This window comes from Oncorhynchus kisutch, linkage group LG3, assembly GCF_002021735.2.
Source record: "Oncorhynchus kisutch isolate 150728-3 linkage group LG3, Okis_V2, whole genome shotgun sequence".
Lineage (NCBI taxonomy): Eukaryota > Metazoa > Chordata > Actinopteri > Salmoniformes > Salmonidae > Oncorhynchus > Oncorhynchus kisutch.
In genome coordinates, this window is record NC_034176.2 from 66,934,024 (window position 1) to 66,956,867 (window position 22,844).

The 22,844-nt window shown below is 41.0% G+C and overlaps 1 protein-coding gene across 3 annotated transcripts in view; it reads left to right on the forward strand.

Annotated features, from left to right (window-relative positions):
* Positions 1-8,944: 8,944 nt before the first annotated feature.
* LOC109887992 (E3 ubiquitin-protein ligase NEDD4) overlaps positions 8,945-22,844 on the forward strand; it is a 40,633-nt gene continuing 26,733 nt past the window's right edge. Inside the window, exons 1-5 of one of the 3 annotated variants that reach the window (XM_020479251.2) lie at positions 8,945-9,200; positions 11,309-11,382; positions 12,984-13,062; positions 13,155-13,193; positions 18,364-18,417. In XM_020479251.2, coding sequence (XP_020334840.1) covers positions 9,153-9,200; positions 11,309-11,382; positions 12,984-13,062; positions 13,155-13,193; positions 18,364-18,417 — 294 coding nt within the window. In that variant the 5' untranslated portion in view covers positions 8,945-9,152. Of the gene's footprint in view, positions 9,201-11,308; positions 11,383-12,983; positions 13,063-13,154; positions 13,194-18,094; positions 18,131-18,363; positions 18,418-22,844 lie in introns of those variants that run through there. The other 2 variants (XM_031811582.1, XM_031811574.1) reach the window with 2 other exon arrangements.

Sequence of the window (22,844 nt, forward strand, 5' to 3'; positions counted from 1 at the left end):
AACTACTTTTAGCTCCTATTGACAATAGTATCTTCTGGCCTGGGGAGTTTTGTTAAAAGCCCAGACGCTCGTTCTGAACGCTAAAATGCATCACTTGCGGTACAGTTTTTGAAACATAAAGAACGTATCTTTCATATCAGCAAGAAATAATTATACTTTTTTTTAAAGGCCGTATCTGCATTTTACAGAGCTTGTTTACTAAAAAAATCACATTTTATTTGTCACATGCGCAGGTGTAGACTACCATGAAATGCTTACTTACGTGCCCTTTCCCAACAATACAAAGTTAAAAACTACGATTTGTTTTCTAAATAAAATATAGTAACGCAATAAAATGACAATAATGAGGCTATATACAAGGAGTACCGGTACCGAGTCAATGTGCAGTGGTATGAGGAAGTTGAGGTAATATGTAGAGTGTGTGTGTGTATAGAGTACGTATGTATACAGTACCAGTCAAAAGTTTGGACACACCTACTCATTCCAGGGCTTTCTTTATTTTTACTATTTTCTACATTGTAGAATAATAGTGAAGACATCAAAACTATGAAATAACACATGGAATCATGTAACCAAAAAAGTGTTAAACAAATCAAAATATGTTTTAGATTTTAGATTCTTCAAAGTAGCCACCCTTTGCCTTGATGACAGCTTTGCACACTTTTGGCATTCTCTCAACCAGCTTCACCTGGAATGCTTTTCCAATAATCTTGAAGGAGTTCCCACATATGCTGAGCACCTGTTGGCTGCTTTTCCTTGACTCTGCGGTCCAACTCATCCCAGACCAGGGTTGAGGTCGGGAGATTGTGGATGCCAGGTCATCTGATGCAGCACTCCATCCCTCTCCTTGGTTAAATAGCCCTTACACAGCATGGAGGTGTGTTGGGTCATTGTCCTGTTGAAAAACAAATGATAGTCCCACTAAGCGCAAACCAGATGGGATGGCGTATCGCTGCAGAATGCTGTGGTAGTAGCCATGCTGGGTAAGTGTGCCTTGAATTCGAAATATATCCCAGATGGTGTCACCAGCAAAGCACCATCACACCCCCTCCTCCATGCTTCATGGTGGGAACTACACATCCGGAGATCATCCATTCACCTACTCTGTGTCTCACAAAGACACGCCGGTTGGAACCAAAAATCTGAAATTTGGACTCATCACACTAAAGGACAGATTTACAACAGTCTAATTGCTCATGTTTCTTGGCCCAAGCAAGTCTCTTCTTATTGGTGTCCGTTAGGACTGGTTTCTTTGCAGCAATTCGACTATGAAGGCCTGATTCACACAGTCTCTGAACAGTTGATGTTGAGGATGTGTCTGTTACTTGAACTCTGAAGCATTTATTTGGGCTGCAATTTCTGAAGCTGGTAACTCTAATGAACTTATCTGTGTCTTACTTTTCTGTGGTGGTCCTAATGAGAGCCAGTTTTATCATAGCGCTTGATGGTTTTTGCAACTGCACTTGAAGAAACTTTAAAAGTTATTGAAGTTTTCCAGATTGACAGACCTTCATGTCTTCATGTCTTATAGTAGAGTGTCGTTTCTCTTTGTTTATTTGAGCTGTTATTGCCATAATATGCACTTGGTCTTTTTCCAAATAGTGCTATCTTCTGTATACCACCCCTACCTTGTCACAACACAATTTATTGGTTCAAATGCATTTTAAGAAGGAAAGAAATTCCACAAATTAACTTTTAACAAGGTAAACCTGTTAATTGAAATGCATTCCAGGTGACTACCTCATGAAGCTGTTTGAGAGAGCGCCAAGTGTGTGTAAAGCTGTCATCAAGGTGGCTACTTTGAAGAATCTCTCATTTAAAATGTATTTTGATTGGTTTAACCATTTTTTTGTTATTACATGACTCCATATGTGTTATTTCATAGTTGTGATATCTTCACTATTATTCTACAATGTAGAAAATAAAGAAAAACCCTTGAATGAGTAGGTGTGTCCAAACTTTTGACTGGTATTGTACATGTAGGTAGGGGAAAATGTGACTAGGCAATCAGGATAGATAATAAACAGTAGCAGAAGCGTGTGTGAATGTGTGTCCATGTGAGCTCATATGTGGTATCAATAATATGCATGTGTGTGAGCGTTTGCAATGTTGGCGTGTCCATGTAGTATGTGTAAGTGTGTGGGTAGAGTCCAGTGTGTGTGCATAGAGGAAGTGCAAGAGAGTAAGTGCAACAAAAAAGGGGGATGCAAATAGTCCGGGTAGCCATTTGAGTAACTGTTCAGCAGTCTTGTGGCTGGGGGTAGAAGCTGTTCAGGAGCCTTTTGGTCCCAGACTTGGTGCTGCAGTTCCGCTTGCCGTGCGGTAGCAGATGGAACAGTCTTTGACACTTGGGGGGGCTGTAGTCTTCAACCATTTTTAGGGCCTTCCTCTGACACCGCCTGGTATAGAGGTCCTAGATGGCAGGGAGCCCTGCCCCAGTGATGTACTCGGTCGTACGCACTACCTTCTGTAGCACCTTGCGGTCGGATGCCAAGCAGTTGCCATACTCAAGCAGTGATGCAGCCAGTCAAGAATTCAATCCTTTTTGTTTCAATATGAACCCTTTTCTTTTACAGGTTAATGTGTTTAGGCCTGGTCCCAGATCTGATCAGATCAGTGGTGTAGCTTTAGAATTTTTTAGGATCTGAGGGCCCATGCCAAATCTTTTCAGCCTTCTGAGGGGGGATAGGTGTTGTGCCCTCTTCATGAATGTGCAGTGGTTGAAAAAGTATCCAATTGTCATTAACAGTTTTTTAATCAAAAGTCAATGTAATTACTTAAATACTAAGTATCAAAAGTCTAATTAAAAATCATAAAAAATACCTTATATTAAGCAAACTAGACTGCACTTTGTTTTTTTTACAGATAGCCAGGGATACACCAACAATCATTTCCAAATGAAGCATGTGTGTTTAGTGAGTCCACCAGATCAGCGGCAGTAGGGATGATCAGGGATGTTCTCTTGATAAGTGCATGAATTGGACCATTTTCTGTTCCTGCTAAGCATTCAAATGTAACAAGTGGAAGTCAGGGAAAATGTATGGAGTACATTTAGAAATGTAGTGAAGTAAAAATAGTCAAACATATACAGTGCCTTGCGAAAGTATTCGGCCCCCTTGAACTTTGCGACCTTTTGCCACATTTCAGGCTTCAAACATAAAGATATAAAACTGTATTTTTTTGTGAAGAATCAACAAGTGGGACACAATCATGAAGTGGAACGACATTTATTGGATATTTCAAACTGTTTTAACAAATCAAAAACTGAAAAATTGGCCGTGCAAAATTATTCAGCCCCTTTACTTTCAGTGCAGCAAACTCTCTCCAGAAGTTCAGTGAGGATCTCTGAATGATCCAATGTTGACCTAAATGACTAATGATGATAAATACAATCCACCTGTGTGTAATCAAGTCTCCGTATAAATGCACCTGCACTGTGATAGTCTCAGAGGTCCATTAAAAGCGCAGAGAGCATCATGAAGAACAAGGAACACACCAGGCAGGTCCGAGCTACTTTTGTGAAGAAGTTTAATGCCGGATTTGGATACAAAAAGATTTCCCAAGCTTTAAACATCCCAAGGAGCACTGTGCAAGCGATAATATTGAAATGGAAGGAGTATCAGACCACTGCAAATCTACCAAGACCTGGCCGTCCCTCTAAACTTTCAGCTCATACAAGGAGAAGACTGATCAGAGATGCAGCCAAGAGGCCCATGATCACTCTGGATGAACTGCAGAGATCTACAGCTGAGGTGGGAGACTCTGTCCATAGGACAACAATCAGTCGTATATTGCACAAATCTGGCCTTTATGGAAGAGTGGCAAGAAGAAAGCCATTTCTTAAAGATATCAATAAAAAGTGTAGTTTAAAGTTTGCCACAAGCCACCTGGGAGACACACCAAACATGTGGAAGAAGGTGCTCTGGTCAGATGAAACCAAAATGGAACTTTTTGGCAACAATGCAAAACGTTATGTTTGGCGTAAAAGCAACACAGCTCATCACCCTGAACACACCATACCCACTGTCAAACATGGTGGTGGCAGCATCATGGTTTGGGCCTGCTTTTCTTCAGCAGGGACAGGGAAGATGGTTAAAATTGATGGGAAGATGGATGGAGCCAAATACAGGACCATTCTGGAAGAAAACCTGATGGAGTCTGCAAAAGACCTGAGACTGGGACGGAGATTTGTCTTCCAACAAGACAATGATCCAAAACATAAAGCAAAATCTACAATGGAATGGTTCAAAAATAAACATATCCAGGTGTTAGAATGGCCAAGTCAAAGTCCAGACCTGAATCCAATCCAGAATCTGTGGAAAGAACTGAAAACTGCTGTTCACAAATGCTCTCCATCCAACCTCACTGAGCTCGAGCTGTTTTGCAAGGAGGAATGGGAAACAATTTCAGTCTCTCGATGTGCAAAACTGATAGAGACATACCCCAAGCGACTTACAGCTGTAATCGCAGCAAAAGGTGGCGCTACAAAGTATTAACTTAAGGGGGCTGAATAATTTTGCACGCCCAATTTTTCAGTTTTTGATTTGTTAAAAAAGTTTGAAATATCCAATAAATGTCGTTCCACTTCATGATTGTGTCCCACTTGTTGTTGATTCTTCACAAAAAAAGACAGTTTTATATCTTTATGTTTGAAGCCTGAAATGTGGCAAAAGGTCGCAAAGTTCAAGGGGGCCGAATACTTTCGCAAGGCACTGTAAATAGTAAAGTACAGATGCCCCCCAAAAACGATATAAGTAGTAATTCAAAGTATTTTTGCTTAAGTACTTTATACCACTGCGTTTGTGTGTTTGGACCATGATAGGTTGCACCCCTGAAGAGCACCCATGTTGGGGATGTGGCGGATTGCCTACCCTACCCTGTTGCCTACCCTCACCACCTGGGGGCGTCCCATCAGGATGTCCAGGATCCAGTTGCAGAGGTTGGTGTTCAGTCACAGGGTCCTTAGCTTAGTGATGAGGGCACTATGACATTCAATGCTGAGCTGTAGTCAATGAACAGCGTTCTCACGTAGGTATTCCTTTTGTCCAGGTGGGAAAGGGCAGTGTGAGGTGCAATAGAGATTGCGTCATCTGTGGATATGTTGGGGAAATTGGGAGTGGATGTTTGGGGTGATGGTGTTGACGTGAGCAATGACCAGCCTTTCAAAACATTTCTTGGCTACAGATGTGAGTGCTATTTTTATTTTACCTTTATTTAACCAGGTAGGCCAGTTGACAACAAGTTCTCATCTACAACTGCGAAACGGCCAAGATAAAGCAAAGCAGTGCGACAAAAACAACAGAGTTACACATGGGACAAACAAACGTACAGTCAGTAATACAATAGAAATAATCTATATACAGTGTGTGCAAATGTAGTAAGATTAGGGAGGTAAGGCAATAAATAGGCCATAGTGGTGAAATAGTTAGCATTAACACTGGAGTGATAGATGTGCAGATGATGATGTGCAAGTAAAGATACTGGGGTGCAAAAGAGCAAAAATAAATAACAATATGGGGATGAGGTAGTCAGGTGGGCTATTTACAGATGGGCTGTGTACAGGTGCAATGATCGGTAAGCTGCTATGACAGCTGATGCTTACAGTTAGAGAGGGAGATATGACTCCAGCTTCAGTGATTTTTGCAATTCGTTCCAGTCATTGGCAGCAGAGAACTGGAAGGAAAGGCGGCCAAAGGAGGAGTTAGCTTTGGGGATGACCAGTGAAATATACCTGATGGAGCGCGTCCTACTGGTGGGTGTTGCTATGGTGACCAGTGAGCTGAGAAGGCAGGGCTTTACTCAGCAAAGACTTATAGATGGCCTGGAGCCAGTGGGTTTTTGCGACGAATATGAAGCGAGGGCCAGCCAGCGAGAGCATATAGGACGCATTGGTGAGTAGTATATGGGGCTTTGGTGACAAAACGAATGGCACTGTGATAGACTACATCCAATTTGCTGTGTAGAGTGTTGGAGGCCATTTTGTAAATTACATCGCCGAAGTCAAGGATCAGTAGGATAGTCAGTTTTACGAGGGTATGTTTAGTGGCATAAGTGAAGGAGGCTTTGTTGTGAAATAGGAAGCCGATTCTAGATAACATTTTGGATTGGAGATCAGAACCGTCCAGAGTAGTGATGCTAGTTGGGCGGGCGGGTACGGGCAGCGATCGGTTGAAGAGCATGCATTTAAGAGCAGTTGGAAGCCACGGAAGGAGTGTTGTATGGCATTAAAGCTTGTCTAGAGGTTTGTTAACAGTGTCCAAAGAAGAGCCAGAAGTATACAGAAAGGTGTCGTCTGCGGCACCCCCATAGAGACTGCCAGAGGTCCGGACAACAGGCCCTCCGATTTGACACACTGAACTCTATCTGAGAAGTACTTGGTGAACCAGGCAAGGCAACTATTGGGCGATAGTCATTTAGACTGGTTACCTTGGCATTCTTGGGCACAGGGACTATGGTGGTCTGCTTGAAACATGTAGGTATTACAGACTGGGTCAAGGAGAGGTTGAAAATATCAGGGAAGACACTTGCCAGCTGGTCAGAGCATGCTCTCCATACGCATCCTGGTAATCCGTCTGGCCCTGCGGCCTTGTGAATGTTAACCTGTTTAAAGGTCTTACTCACATTGGCTATGGTGTGTCTGATCACACGGTCATCCAGAACAGCATGGTTCAGTCTAGCCCTTGATCATGACTCTCAGCTCCATTACACAGTCATTGGACGAAGGAGTCTTCTGTAGGGGGGAGTTTTGTTAAGGGCCACTGCACCCATCTCTTGCGGTACGGTTTCGGAAGCATAAGGACCTCATGTTTCATATCGGCGAGAAATCATTTTTAAAAATGAAAAAAGGTTCAATTGATACACACCTTCATAGGGTTAGTGTTCCCACACTGCTATGTTTCCATGTTACAGTGCTTGTTTACAGAAAACTGACGGAAGTGGACAACCCGTGATAAGTATCTACAGTATCTGCATCTCCAAACACCTGTGCGTAAACGGAAGACAGATGCCACAAACGTGTTGTCACTGAAAAATACTGTTGGCTGCAACGGTGTTAAAACAGTGTACAGTAAGTGTGTATTTTGATTTGTCAAATTATTTTAATTTGATTTGAAAGTAAAGGGATTTATGTTTCTAGAACTGTTCGCCAATTGAGAATCGATACACGTTTAGATGGAGTATTTAGCTGTTTTGGATTCCAGAGCCAATACGAGTAACGTTAGGCTCCTTTAGTCCAATATTGGGCTAGGTTCAGTGTTGCTTGCCTCGAAGCGAGCATAGAAGGCATTTAGCTCGTCTGGCTCACGTCCCTGGACATCTTGCCGCTGTGTTTCACCTTGTAATGATAGTTTGCAATCCCTGCCACTCTGACAGGCATCAGAGCTGGTGTAGTAGGATTCGATCTTAGTCCTGTATTGACGCGTTGCCTGTTTGGTGGTTCGTTGGAGGGTGTAGCGGGAATTCTTAAAAGCATCCGGAATAGTGTCCTGCTCCTTGAAAGCGGCAGCATTAGCTTAGTGCAGATGTTGCCTGGAATCCATGGCTTCTGGTTGGGATATGTACGTACGGTCATTGTGGGGACGTCGTCGTTGATGCACTTTAATGAAGCTAGGGACTGATGTGGTAAACTCCTCAATGCCATCGGCTGAGTCCCAGAACATATTCCAGTCTGTGCTAGAAAAACAGCCCTGTAGTTTAGGACCACTTGCGTATTGAGTGTGTCACTGCTTCTTACTGTTTTTTGGGGGGGAGGGGGGCTTGAAAGCAGGAATTAGGAGGATATTAGGAGTTATGGTCAGATTTGCCAAATGGAAGGCGAGGGAGAGCTTTGTATGGAGTAAAGGTGATCTAAAGTTGTTATCGCCTTAAGTTGCACAGGTGACATGCTGGTAGAAATTAGGTAAAATTGATTTGAGTTTTCCTGCATTAAAATCACCGGCCACTAGGAGCACCACCTCTGGTTGAGCATTTTCTTGTTGGCTTATGGCCCTATACAGCTCTTTGATGGCAGTCTTAGTGCCAGCTTCTTCAGATCACCTTGATAGGATAGTCTCAAACGGAGCTCGTCCAGTTTATTCTCCAGTGATTGCATGTTCGCCAAAAGAATGGAGGGTAGAGGTGGTTTATACACTCGCTGATGTAGTCTCATCGTATCCCACAAGACGGCCTCTATAACGCCGCCTCTTCATTTTTCGAGTGTTAGGGATTTGGGCCTGGTCCGGATGAGCATTATGTCCTTGGCTGCCAACTCTTTGAAGTAGAAATCCTCATCCAAATCAAGGTTAGTGATCGCTGTTCTGAAAGCTGAAAGTCCGAAAGCTTTTTATGGTCATAGGAAATTATGGCGGAAACATTACATACAAAAAAAGTTAAAATCAGCTCAAAAAAGACCAATTGTTCCGGAGCCCTGTAAAACGGCTGCCATTCCCTCCAGCGCCATTCTAAAAAGACAAAATATACTATGCTAATACTATGCTAAATACCTATCTGTGTTTTAGAACACCTGTGTGTCAACGGAAGATGGATGCTACAAAGGCGTTGTCACAAAAAAATACTGTTGGCTGTAAGTGTTAAAACGGTGTACAGTAAGTGTATATTTTGGATTTGTGAAATTATTTTGATGTGATATGAAAGAGAGCTTTATGTTTATTGAACCGTACCTCAATTGACAATCAACTCACGTTTAGATGGATTATTTGGATGTTTTGTAACATGTAAGGTCCTTGGACAATAAGGAGTAAGGTTAGGCTCCTTTTGTCCATTATCGGGCTAGTCTCAGTGGTTTGTAAAATTATGCAAAATTACAATATTTGAAATGGGTACATTATTTGTCCTGATCTGTAATGGAAGTGAAGATTCACAACTATTCGTTACAACCATATGCACCAACTACCGATGTTATGTTGATAGCTACTTGTACTTCATGTTCTCGTGAAATTACTACGTAGGGGGTGAGGCGTGGTAGCAGAGGGAGGAGAGGAGTCAGGATCCTGTTAGTTGAGAACGACGCACGACACATTTGAACATTTAACTAGCTATTGTGTCTGGTACAGTTCATTAGTTAGTGAAAGGTGAATTGGTGCTAGAGCACCTACAGCGTTATCATTCGGTACATTTTACTTGAATCGACCTACATAGGCTACGGCGCTGAGGATATGAGTATGGCGGCACTTCCCGAGGTCCGTGGACTTCAGACTGATGAGGTAAATATTTAGCTAACTAGCTAGCCAATTAACTAACTGGCTAACTGGGCAGACAAATTCCGTTATATCCAAGTGTTTTAGCTAAAGTTTCATTACATTTCTTTGGGTATTGTCAACCAAGCTGTCAGTTGGACAGTCAAGTCCCACCATACCTATATCCATTTTATCGAAGCAACGTTAGCCAGCTAGCTAGCTAGCTAGTTAGCATGTGTAACAGTTGATGGTCACGGAGTACGTCATCAGCTATCTGGCAGCTGTCATCTTTGTATAGGCCTACTGTTGATTAATTAGCTATCTAACGCACACTTTTGACAACCAATAGATAATAATCCTTCAATTCATGTATTGTTTTAACTAACCATGTCATTTGGCTATAAACTCAAGAGCATTGCCCAAAGGAGTCATGTGAGTTATCAAGTCATTATTAATGTGGCCTAAATTGATCTTGAATTTTTGAGATCAAATGAGTATCCACGTGGAAAAACACACTTTTTGATAAATGACTCACATTTCCCGTGAGTCATTTACAGTAAGTGACATTCATGTAGCTAACATCATTAACTTGATATTTACTGTTTTGCATTTGGAAAGTATTCAGACCCCATGACTTTTCCCACATTTTGTTATGCCATATTCTAAAATGGATTAAATAAATACTCAGCAATCTACACACAGTACCCCATAATGACAAAGCCAGATCAGGTTTAAAATAAAAAAAACAGAAACCTTATTTACATAAGTATTCAAACCTTTTGAGCTCAAAATCAAGCTCAGGTGCATCCTGTTTCCATTGATCATCCTTGATCTTTCTACAACTTGATTGGAGTCCACCTGTGGCAAATTCAATTGATTAGACATGATTTGGGAAGGCACATACTTGTCTATATAAGGTCCCAGTGCATGTCAGAGGAAACACCAAGCCATGAGGTCGAAGGAATTGTCCATAGAGCGCTGAGACAGGGTTGTGTTGAGGCATAGATCTGGGCAATGTTACCAAAAAATGTCTGCGGCATTTTAGGTCTCCAAGAACACAGTGGCCTCCATCATTCTTAAAAGGAAGAAGTTTGGAACCATCAAGACTTGTCCTAGAGCTGGCCCCCTGCCAAACAGCAATCGGGGGAGAAGGGCCTTGTTCAGGGAGGTGACCAAGAACCCGATGGTCACTCTGAAAGAGCTCCAGAGTTCCTCTGTGGAGATGGTTGTCCATCTGAAAGGTTCTCCCATCTCTGCAGCACTCCACCAATCAGGTCTTTATGGTAGAGTGGCCAGACGGAAGCCACTCCTCAGTAAAATGCATATGACAGCTCCCTTGAAATTTGCCAGAAACAAGATTCTCTGGTCTGAAACCAAGATTGAACTGTTTGGCCTAAATGCCAAGCATCACGTCTGGAGAACCTGGCACCATCCCTACGGTGAAGCTTGGTGGTGAAATCATTCTGTGGGGATGTTTTTCTGCGGCAGGGACTGGGAGACTAGTCTGGTTCGAGGGAAAGATGAACGGAGCAAAATACAGTGGTTTCCTTGATGAAATCCTCCTCAGGACCTCAGATTGGGGTGAAGGTTCACCTTCCAACAGGACAACGACCCTAAGCACACAGCCAAGACATCGCAGGAGTGGCTTCGGGACAATTCTCTGAGTGGCCCGGACTTGAACCCCATCAAACATCTCTGGAGAGACCTGAAAATAGCTGCGCAGCGACACTCCCCATCCAACCTGACAGAGTTTGAGAGGATCTGCAGAGAAGAAGGGGAGAAACTCTCCAAATACAGGTGTGCCAAGCATGCAGCGTCATACCCAAGAAGACTCAAGTCTGTAATTGCTGTCAATGGTGCTTCAACAAAGTCCTGAGTAAAGGGTCTGAATACTTAAGTAAATGTGATAATTCCGTTTATTTTTTTATACATTTGCAAAAATGTCTAAACCTGCTTTTGCTTTGACATTATGGGGTATTGTGTGTAGATTGATGAGGGGGGAAAAACGATGTAATCAATTTTAGAGTAAGACTAACGTAACAATGTGGAAAAAATCAAGGGGTCTGAATACTTTCCGAATGCACTGTAAGCAGCTAATAATGGGATTTATGTCCTTTTTGTGTTTTTTTTTCCAGAATGAGGCTAGAATTCTGAGAGTGAAAGTCATAGCTGGAATTGGTTTGGCCAAGAAAGATATCCTTGGAGCCAGGTCAGTCTTGATTTTGAGGAAAATATGTCTTCAAATGGATAATCCAATCTATCAGTATCACTTAAACAAATTCAGGAGATTATTTTCTTATGGTATTAAAGCGAACGTTGGGACAGAGAAGGGACTCTCATATTAGCAAGGATCGCTTCACTGCCCCCTCCGAACGCAAAATCACATCCCCGTGCTTTGACCACTCACACGTCTGGCCTTTCAGTCGGATGCAATCCCAATTCTGACACCAATTTAACGAACAGCGGTACAGGGAAGCGAACCCAGGTCATTGGTGTCAAATACAAAAACCCTATGCATCGCACCCATAGGGTTAACCCACTTGGTTGGAATTGTAACCAGGCTCATGTTAGCGAGCTTTGCTTCAGTATCTTTGTATAATTCTGGTGTCATGTTACCAAAATACAGTGTACTATCTTTGGTATACTCCCTTTTTAGGAAACATGCTTTTGGCCATGTTATACCATAAAATACTAAATTCTAATTCTACATGATCCTTAGTGTGGACTGTGGACCCTTCTAACTTATTGGACTCCTAAATCATCTATTACAGTTCTGTGTGCTGTTTTTCCCAAAACACATCTAGAGTTCATAAGCAGGTTTATTGCCCCAATCATTTTACACATCTACCCACTTCATTATAAACAGCAAACTGATTGTCAGTTTATACTGTAAACACTTGGTAATGAGCCCATGTGTGTGTGGAACTTTTTATTTGTTTAGTCAACATTGTGGACCTAGTGGTGTGCATGCATACTATACTATATGGTTGTTGAAGGCCCTGTGCATTTAGAAATACAAACTTATTTATTAAACTTGAGCGCAAAAACCTGAGACTTGCAAAATCATCTTCAAAATGTGCTGTTCCACTGACAGAAAATAGTTGCTGTGGTCCTGTTTTGCATTGTTGAATGGAAGGTTCAGCACCATAGCAGTGGGTTGAAAGACAGCCTTGTGTTGTCCTGCTTTGAAGATATGATATTCTTATTTATATTAAGTAGACTTGCGTCATCTTCCATGCGTTCCTTAAATTGTCCACTCGCCGTAGACCGTACTGTAACTGTCCTGTTCAACCTTAAGATGGCGCTATAATCAGGAGTTCTGTGCCCTTGTATACAGTAGATGCTTCAGAATCTCCAGGCTCTTTCCGATAAATAGCCCACCATCATTTCCCCTCATGTCAGCAGTGCCGAATAAACACTATTTTTCGACACGTCCATTTTATTGGGGCGGGAGGTAGCCTAGTGGTTAGTATTGGACGGTTGCAAGATCGAATCCCTGAGCTGACAAGGTAAAAATCTGTCGTTCTGCCCCTGAACAAGGGAGTTAACCCACTGTTCCTCGCCATCATTGAAAATAAGAATTTGTTCTTAACCGACTTGCCTAGTTAAATAAAGGTAAATAAAAAATTGTAAAAGATCCGTGTTTTTTCAGTGCAACTATTTATAGTTCTGATGACATCATTGGTTTGTGCTCCATATGGCCTGTGGGATAAAACTGTTTCATGCTGAGATGTTCCCTCGTTTGATCTTTGTCCACACCAAGGGTCAGAGACATCAAATTGAGCCTTGTATTTTCATTTTCTACCACAGTGATCCATATACAAGAGTGTCCCTTTATGACCCTGTCAATGGAGAACTAACAAGTCTTCAGACTAAAACAATTAAAAAGGTGAGTAACTGCGACAGCAGAATAAGTACAGAGCATTTATTTGTTTGTTTTGTAAGTATCCTATTTACATTTAAATACATTGTCTTTTCCAGACATTAGACCCGAAGTGGAATGAGGAATTATTTTTCAGGGTAAGTCAAATGTATGATAAAAAGAGCATTGTTTGTGTGTGTGTATGTGTAGTTGCTGTTTTACCCAGGGCTCTGAGGACCGTTAAGACTCAACCTTTCTATTTCTTTATTTCTCTCTTGATCTCATCTCTTTTTGCTGCATGCCTCCATGTCATATGGACAATTAACTAGATCCGTATTTCCTAGCCCTAATGGCCCAGTAATATGTTCTCTATTAGTGTTTGAAGCTGCACCAGATTCTCACTGGGAGGTTAACATTTCACAAACAGCAAGTTAAAAGTCAGAACGCAAAACTTTTTATTTTCATGTCTGCAGACGTGTCGTTATTATTTTTTACAATGTTTACCGGTGTCTGTACATAATCAGCACCAACAGGAAGTTCTCCACTGTGTTGGGCGTTGTGATTGGTCAGTAAGTCCCACCCAGCATCCTGTGAGTATTGTTGTCCCTGGCTCCTTTCTTGGGCATGTAAACACAGCTTGATTAAATGTTGAACTGAGGGTGTGAAACGTGAGTCCTTGCTCTGATGTTTTTGTGTGGAAAGCTGCGTATGCCAAGGTCCTTCTGTCCTGATTGTTTTTCATTAGGTTGATCCTCTATGTTGGAGGAGCAGACATAAATATTCACAACCCTTCTTTAGTAGCTATGGGAGCACAGATATTAATTTGAATTGTTAGTGTACCTTGAGACCTGAAGTTCAAGGGCACAAAGCTGGAACTTTTGCTGATGGAGGTTGAATTCGTTATTTCAACAAACATACTTTGAAAAATAGTAGTTTGTTAGGGTGGTGGTTTCCTAAGCTTATTGTGGTTTTTAAAATGTAATCTTGATGGAGAACCACAGTTTCTGCATGTGGAGGAAAAGCATAGAGCAGGGTAACTTCTACCTGCATCTGGTTGTACCACATAGCAGGATACTTGGCCCATCTCGCCAGGAGACCGAGGGAGATATTTGAAATGTTTTCATTCCTCTGACCATGGATATTGATCAGGAAGCTTTTGTGTGTGTGTGTGTGTGTGTATATAGTTGCACACATTCAGTCAAATATCCACTATGTTTAAGCCTTAGAAACGTATTAGCCATATCTAGAAATGATTGCAGTGTTGCACAATGTCTCATTGCCCTGGACAGTGATTCAACACTCTCCCAGTCATATGAAAAAAAGAAGAAAAAAAACATGTCACCATGCCAGTTGAGATTTCTCCATCTCCTACAGTCTATTCAGGGCTTTTCTCTATCATGGTGTCTTGGTACTGTAAATCAGTACTCAGTGGATTCTCCTTAGACGGATTCAGCTGTTGTAACACTAACAGCTCCCTGCACTTTATTTTACTTGTCCCTATTGTGAATATTGTTATGTTTATGCCTGCCATGGAAATCTTTAGAACCTTTTTGATAAAAGAACATACGCACCAATATTAAAATATATTTTAAAACACCTGACTCCCTAGCCTGTCTCTTATCTGTATCTTTTGATTGTTCTTTTGAAGTTAATCATATATTATAAAGTAAACAAGTTATATTTGCCGACCGCACTCTCCCATATATTCTACAGGAGTTGCGGCCTATTTGGCCCACCTTACCAACGTGGCAGTGTCAATAATGGCTTCACTTAGCAAGCGGGCCCATTTTGAACAGAAACACATTTAATTTCCCAGTAGTCATGACATGACCTGGGGGCTGTGGCTTTACCACCCTGTCAGGGGAATCGTTACTATCTTTCACACGCCCCTTCCCAGCTCTCAGGTTGTTTTCTCATGTATTTTAGTTATAGATCATTCTCACTCTGTTTTAAGCATTGAGAGGAAATACACCTATATTTGAAAATATTAAAGATAAATATTTATGTAAAATAAAAAAGGTGTATTCTGTGTCAAATGGGATGGGTTTTGTAATTAAAGCTGGGTGTCAGCAGATGGAGGATCCAGTTAGCTTTCATTAGCCCAGTTAGCGATGGATTTAAATAATAGCCATGTTTGGTGTGAAACCTACTAGTTTTCAAGGACCTCTTTTACAGTAGGAAGTGCTTGGGATGTTTTCGCTAGTACAAATATATTTTCTGGTCCTCCTTTTCCCATTTTAAAATGAATGAATACAAAGAAGCTCCATATGCAGTCTGTTCCACTGAGCCTTTCCCTTTGTCCTATTGTACCTTCATTTTGTCTAGACCAGGTATTCCCCAACTGGGGTACGCCTCATAATATTTTTTCAGAACAGTCCATTTATATTTTCCAAAGAGGCTATACATTTGGATGAGTTTTTTTTTTCTCGCCTGAGTAGCCTCGTTTCACTGCCAAAAATCAAATGAAACCATCTAGTGTTCAACGAAATAACAACACAATGTCAAATACAGGTAGCCTAGCCAAATAATTAACATCCAGTCACATTAACCATTACTCTCTTGCGGGAATTCCACTAACTGTCCATATGTAGCCAAACGTAGCTGCTGCTCATTCTGGTTTCGAGAAAATGGTTTCGAGAAACTGGCCCGCGTCCATAGAAACACAACAGCTCTACTGATAGTACTGCTACTGCCAGCACTACTGCACCTGTCGACGACACAAGTTGTTCTGCTTCCACAAGCACATCCAGTGCTAGCATCAGTAATTCTACATTTGTTGTTAGCCCAGCTAGCATGAACACTGACAGTTGTGAATCTGATGCAGCTGAAGAGCTACTGCCCCCTTACCTGGGAAAGCACAGACAAAGAAGTGCAACTACATTGATTTGGGGTACACTTATATTGGGAGTAGTGCCTGTTATTTGTGCAGAAGTACTATCTCACAACTTGGTGAAACCTTCACTCTTGCGCAGACATTTAGAAACAAAACATGCCAATTTGAAAAATAAGCCACAGGAGTTTTTTGAGTAAAAATTAAGATGACTTTCGAGTAGTAAGACATGTATAAAAGCAACAGATACCATTTAATAAGAAGGGGCTAGACGCGTCTTATATGGTGAGCTACCGAGTGGCTAGGACAGGCAAGCCCCATACTATTGTAGAGGATTTAATTCTTCCTGCTGCCACGGATATAGCTGGGACAATGCTGGGGAAAAGGTAAAAAAAAAGCTATATACAGACAATGGCTTCATCAAACAACAGTTTCACGAAGCATCAGTGACATGGCAGGAGATGTTTTGAAACAATTACTGCTTCGCATACAAGCCACTGAATTATATGCATTACAGCTGGATGAGTCAACAGACGTGGTGGCCTGGCACAGCTCCTGGTATATGTCCGTTAAGTTTATGGGGGGTCAATTAAGGAAGACATCCTCTTCTGGACAACAGGAGAGGATATTTTTAAAGTGCTGGACAGCTTTGTGACATCAAATGGACTTCGGTGGTCAAGAAGTGTTGGTATCTGTACTGATGGTGCAAAAGCCATGACAGGGAGACACCCGACACCGCATGGGTACACTGCAGCATCCACTGAGAGGCTCTTGCTGCCAAAGGAATGCCTGACAGCTTGAAAGACGTTTTGGACACTACAGTGAAAATGGTTAACTTTGTTAAAGCAAGGCCCCTGAACTCTTGTGTATTTTCTGCACTATGCAATGATATGGGCAGCGACCATGTAGCGCATTTACAACATACAGAAGTGTGCTGGTTATCAAGGGTCAAAGTATTGACACTTTTTGGGGGGAATTGATAGACGAGCTTAAAGATTTCCCTACTGAACATAATTTTCACAATGACGTTTCTCACACGACTGGCCTATCTGGGTGATGTTTTTTCTCACCTGAATGATCTGAATCTAGGATTACAGGGACTCTCTCCTCAGCTATATTCAAAGTGTGGGACAAAATTGAGGCTCTGATTTAAGAAGTTTGAGCTTCACTCTGTCTGCATTACAAGGACAACACACAGGTCTTTCCATCATTGTATGATTTTTTTTGTGTGCAAATGAACTCAAGCTTACGGACAATGTCAAATGTGATATAGTGAAGCACCTGAGTGAGTTGGGTGTGCAATTACGTAGGTACTTAACCGAAATGGATGACAAACAACTGGATTCGTTATCCCTTTCATGCCCTGCCTCTAGTCCGCTTACCGATATCTGAACGAGAGAGCCTCATCGAAATTGCAACAAGCGGTTCTGCGAAAATGTTATTTATTCCGAAGCCACTGCCAGATTTCTGGATTAGGCTGTGCTCAGACTATACCTCCTTGGCAAATTGTGCTGTTTAGACACTGATACCCTTTGCTACCACGTACCTATGTGAGAGTGGATTCTCGGCCCTAACTAGCATGAAAACTAAATACAGGCACAGACTGTGTGTGGAAAATGATTTAAGAATGAGACTCCAATACATCCCAACGTTGCGGCACCCTTCTTGTTAACCTGTGGTGAGTTAGTCACAATTTTTTATGAACAAATAAGGTTTTATATTTAAGATGGTTAAATAAAGAGCAAAATGATTGATTATTATTTGTGCCCTGGTCCTATAAGAGCTCTGTCACTTCCCACAAGCCAGGTTGTGACACAAACTCGCTCATTCTTATGTTTAATAACTGTATCGTGTGTGTGTGGCAGGCTTACAATGATGGCAAAAAACATTTGACATTGCGCTGACCCTGGTGCTAGAGGGGGTACTCAGATGGCGGTTGAATATTTGAAGGGGTACGGGACTATAGAAAGTTTGGGAACCACTGGTGTAGACAATGCCGCTCGTGTTGATGTTCTTATTTCTATGTGGATTTTCTTTTGACTTTAATCAGTTTGCTTTGAATGTCATCTTCACCTAGTTGTGAGACCTCTTAGGAAATTGCTCAGGGGAAGTTTCCACTACCTCTCTGTGGGTGTTTGCGACAGATCTTGCTTTGCTGTGTAGCCTAACTGTTTTCATGGTATGTGAGTTCTGAGCAACATGAGGTCAAATGTTATGTTTCCACATACCAACGCTTTGTGTGGCCATGAAAGAGATGTTTAGAAGGTTCACCCAATTCTAAAGAAACATTCAATTTGAACTTAGAAACAAATAGTAAACTGGTTGACTTCTATACCTAATGACGGTTAAGGATTTGTTGTGATTGACAGATACTGGGGGCTGATAGATACTTGATCTTCGGACTAAAACATTTTGGGGAGATTAATGACAGGTCGTTGTTGATTCAATTTGTTGATGTTTTTGGACCCATTTTTTGAAGTCGAACTTTTCTCTTTCAGGTTCATCCCAGGAAACATCGGCTGTTGCTGGAGGTGTTTGATGAGAATCGTCTGGTAAGTCATTACGATATTCCTTCAGTATGTTCAGGCTTTGACACTGCCACCACTGCTGCTGACTCACTTTACTAAAAGTGTAAATGACCTTGAAGGCACAGACATAGTGATAGTTATTATAATCCTATACATATGTTTTACCAGTTAGCACTTTATGTATCTAGTCCCCACATTTTGGAGGTTCATAAGTATTTGAACAAATTCACTTGTGTATTAAACTAGTCCGAAGTTAAGTATTTGAATATTAATATGCATGACCATGTTAGCAATTGAAAGAACACTGGATATTATGGGGAAATTATCAAGCCAAAGGTGAGGACACAACAGTTCACCTGACACAAGACTGAATCCAAACATTACACTTTTCAATAACAAATCTGAAAATACTCTGGATACATTCAGTAACATAAGAATATTCATTGGTATTTTGGAATAGGTGCAAGATATTAAAAAACGATTCCATTGGTTGGAGTGAGAGGTCATACTGGTGTTTCCAAGTGGCCACACACCTCTCCAAACTGTGCACAGTTCCTAAGCAATTTCAATGCACTTTTATGATATAGTTGAAGGAAAGAGCCCTCAACTATAAGTTCCTTTTTTGAGCTCATGGCTTTGCCATTGAGGAACTGAAGTAAGCCCACTTGTAGTTTTTTGTTTGGAACACAGCCCTGTGTCCCAACCATCACACATTACTGTTATATACGCAATCCCAAGATGTTCCATTTATAAATCGCAATCTGGGTCAGAGGGGCATCATTTGAAAGCTGATTCTGTTGCCGACATGGCTAGCTTCTTCACAATACGACATACCGGCTCATTGTGTCCAGGACAACCCAGGGTATAACACATGTCATCCTTGTAACTGTGGATCAAACATAGTGATCATAAATGTTGATAATGTAAATGACATGAGTTTTCAAATATGTGAAGTGCACATTTGAACTGTTGAGTGTGTGGTTTGCTGGTATAACTTAAAATGCGATATTTATTATATTTCCTAACAGTTCAACTTTCAGAACACAAACTCCTCCTGATTTACAGCATTATCCTCACTCTGACAACAAATGTGCAAAAGTTGCCCAATTACCGGGAGGGACGGGGGTGGTGCTCAAGTTTATAATGTCTGTCAGTCATACATAGTCATACATAACCATACAGCCCTGTGAACTGGAAAACCTGAGCTCTGATGTCACGTGTAGCATGTTACTGTACAGGCGCTGGTTTCCAATTTCGGCGCTTATCAATGACAAAATCTGCAATTTTCAACGAGTGGTAAGGGTTAATGTGGAGGAATGATGAGTGAAGGCATAAATATAATGTCCCCCCCCCAAGTATGTCTTGGGGGTATGATGTTTGCATCTAACGTTCTCACTATTTATGATTCATTCATAATTATCCATAATCATGGTAGCATCCACGTTAATGTTGACGTGTTTGGAAACATATTCTATTCTTATTTACAATGACAGTGACTCCAGAAGGACACAATATATTATTTACCATTAATTTATATTGGGAACAACACAATCTGAAACACAACCAAAACAAATTACAAATGCATCCAACAAGTTTTTGAATAGTCACAAGTGTGATGTAGTCGTTGCGTGCTAGGAATATGAGACCAAATACTACACTTTTCACTACTTTAATACAGAAGTGAATTTCTCAGCACTTGACATCTTCAAATGTGGGGACTAGATACATAGTACTTTAATTTCTAAACGGTAAAACGGATATGTATGAAGATACCCTCAAATGAAAGGTGACATTTTGTACTGTTGCCTCAAATTAAACATTTGATCTCAAATCCAAAATGCTGGAGTATAGAGCCAAATTTAAAAGTTTTAGCTTCACTGTCCAAATAAGTACGTAGGGGAGTGTAAATGTGGTGTGTTATCACTTGATTCATTCTGACAATGGTCAGAATAACTTTTACTCCATGAATAGGCCTAGTTTATATTCAAGTATGCCAACACTACCTGAGTAGGCCTACCTGTTTGTATTGCTACCTTCCAGGTGTGTTTGGCTTTCATTTTAGAGGTCGACCAATTATGATTTTTCGATAGCGACCAAAAAAAGCAGATGCCAATTTGTGTGTGTATGTATATATACATATATATATATTTATAATAATGACAATTACAACAATACTGAATGAACAATGAACACTTTTATTTTAACTTAATATAATACATCAATAAAATTAATTTAGTCTCAAATAAATAATGAAACATGTTCAATTTGGTTTGTTTCTTTCTATACCATTTGTATTTCAAATACCTTTGACTGTTGGATGTTCTAATAGGTACTTTAGTATTGCCAGCCTAATCTCGGAAGTTGATAGGCTTGAAGTCAAAACAGCGCAATGCTTGAAGCATTGCGAAGAGCTGCTGGCAAATGCAGTAAAGTGCTATTTGAATGAATGCTTACGAGCCTGCTGCTGCCTACCACCGCTCAGTCAGCCTGCTCTATCAAATCATAGACTTAATTATAATATAATAACACACAGAAATACGAGCCTTAGTTTCTGGATTTGACCATATTAATGACCTATCATATTGTTTTTTTGTAAGATACATTTAATGCTAGCTAGTACCTTACCTTGGCTCCTTGCTGCACTCGCATAACAGGTAGTCAGCCTGCCACGCAGTCTCCTCGTGAAGTGCAATGTAATCGGCCATGATCGGTGTCCAAAAATGCTGATTACCGATTGTTATGAAAACTTGAAATCGGCCCTAATTAATCGGCCATTCAAATTAATCGGTCGACCTCTATTTCATTTGTTTATTTCTGGTCTCTGTAATTGTCACATCCACATATTTTGAATGACCCAGTTACCTCTACTTTGAGGTCTACTGACCAGTATCAAGCAGAGAATGCCAGTTGCATGTATGACCTACAATACATAAAGGAAGGTATGTTTGTGTGTATGTCACTGCCTCAGTAACATTTAGCCTAGACCTAGGTTGTTAACACTGGTGTTTTGTCCAAAAGTACAGACCTATGTTTTAACTTGTGATGAATACTAGTATACCTTTTTTATGGCAATTTGTCTCCATTAAATCCAGGTATTGGAAATAGAATATCCCCTTGGGTCTTATTAAGAGTGAAAGGTAGGCTATTTGGTTCTGAACACATTAAACTAACTCAAGTATGACCAAGCAATGATTGTTTTAGTAGCGTTATTGTTTTGCCAACGGCCACATAGCTGAATACTTATGTGGGGGTAACTAGCCATGGCTCTGGCCTAGCTGCTTTTGATAGCATGGAGTGACAGGAGTACTGCTGACTGATACCCAGGATAGTCTCACATCTAAGTGTGTAAAGTTGTGCAAACATGAAGCCTCATCAAAATTTAAGACACACAATTGACAATTGACTTTCATGTAAATTATAATTAATTGATATCAATAGATTTGCGCAGATCTTAACCTACTGTACATGTACACAATATATCAGTGTTGATACTTTAGTGGCTCCTGAGATTTCCTGATACCCCCATGCCCATCACGGGTTGTTGTGGGAATAGTCACTATGTGGCACGTGGTGTGACGTGGGCGATCTGACTGCGTCAGTCTCAACTGGTGAGTCATTGTCACATCCAGCCTGTGCCACTTTCATAGCATTACAGTATGGAACTGACCTGCAGGCCAGGCTGACAGTAATGCCCCAGAATAGCCCCAGCCTCATACAATAGCTTTTGGTTGATATGGAGTGGAATGTCAATGACAGCATAGCGGGAATTAAACCAACTACTGGCTGTTATATGAGGTGTCGAATGACAGGTGATGCCGCATATATCCCTTTGATTTTCAGAGCTGCTTTATACATGAAAATAAGCTCTCTATTGTTGCCTACTTATGTGCCGAGCTACTGTAGGAGTGAAGTTTTTTTGTAGTAGGTGTGAATGTTTAAATGTGAAAATGAAGCTAGGTCTAACCGATAAACAATTATTTTTGTTGTTTAGTTTGAGTTTTCTGACTTTTGCCGTTTGTAATAACTACCAGTATCTTCCCTACATATTTCCCCGGACACGGTGGTTTCCCAGTATGGATGCTATTTGTTTTTCTGCAACTTACATGTGGAACAATTTCCAAAACACTGTGAAAATGGGGGAATTGGTGCCTCTAGGGCTTTCAGGGCTGCTGTTAGAGGACCCTTGAACTTGTTTGTTTTTTATGATTGCATTGTGTGTATGATTTGTGTGGATACGTTTTTAATGATGAATGTGTATATTGTGCTTTTTTGTATAGATATGTATATTTCTGTATCTACAGGGCTCAACTGTCAAAATAGTAATACAAAAAAGTGTGTGTGTATTAGGACACCCATTCCTCAGTTTCATATAGAATTTTGCTGAAACTCATTCCTCTTGATTTCCTGTAATTCAATACCAGTGGGTAAAAATATCTGTGGTGGCACAGCAC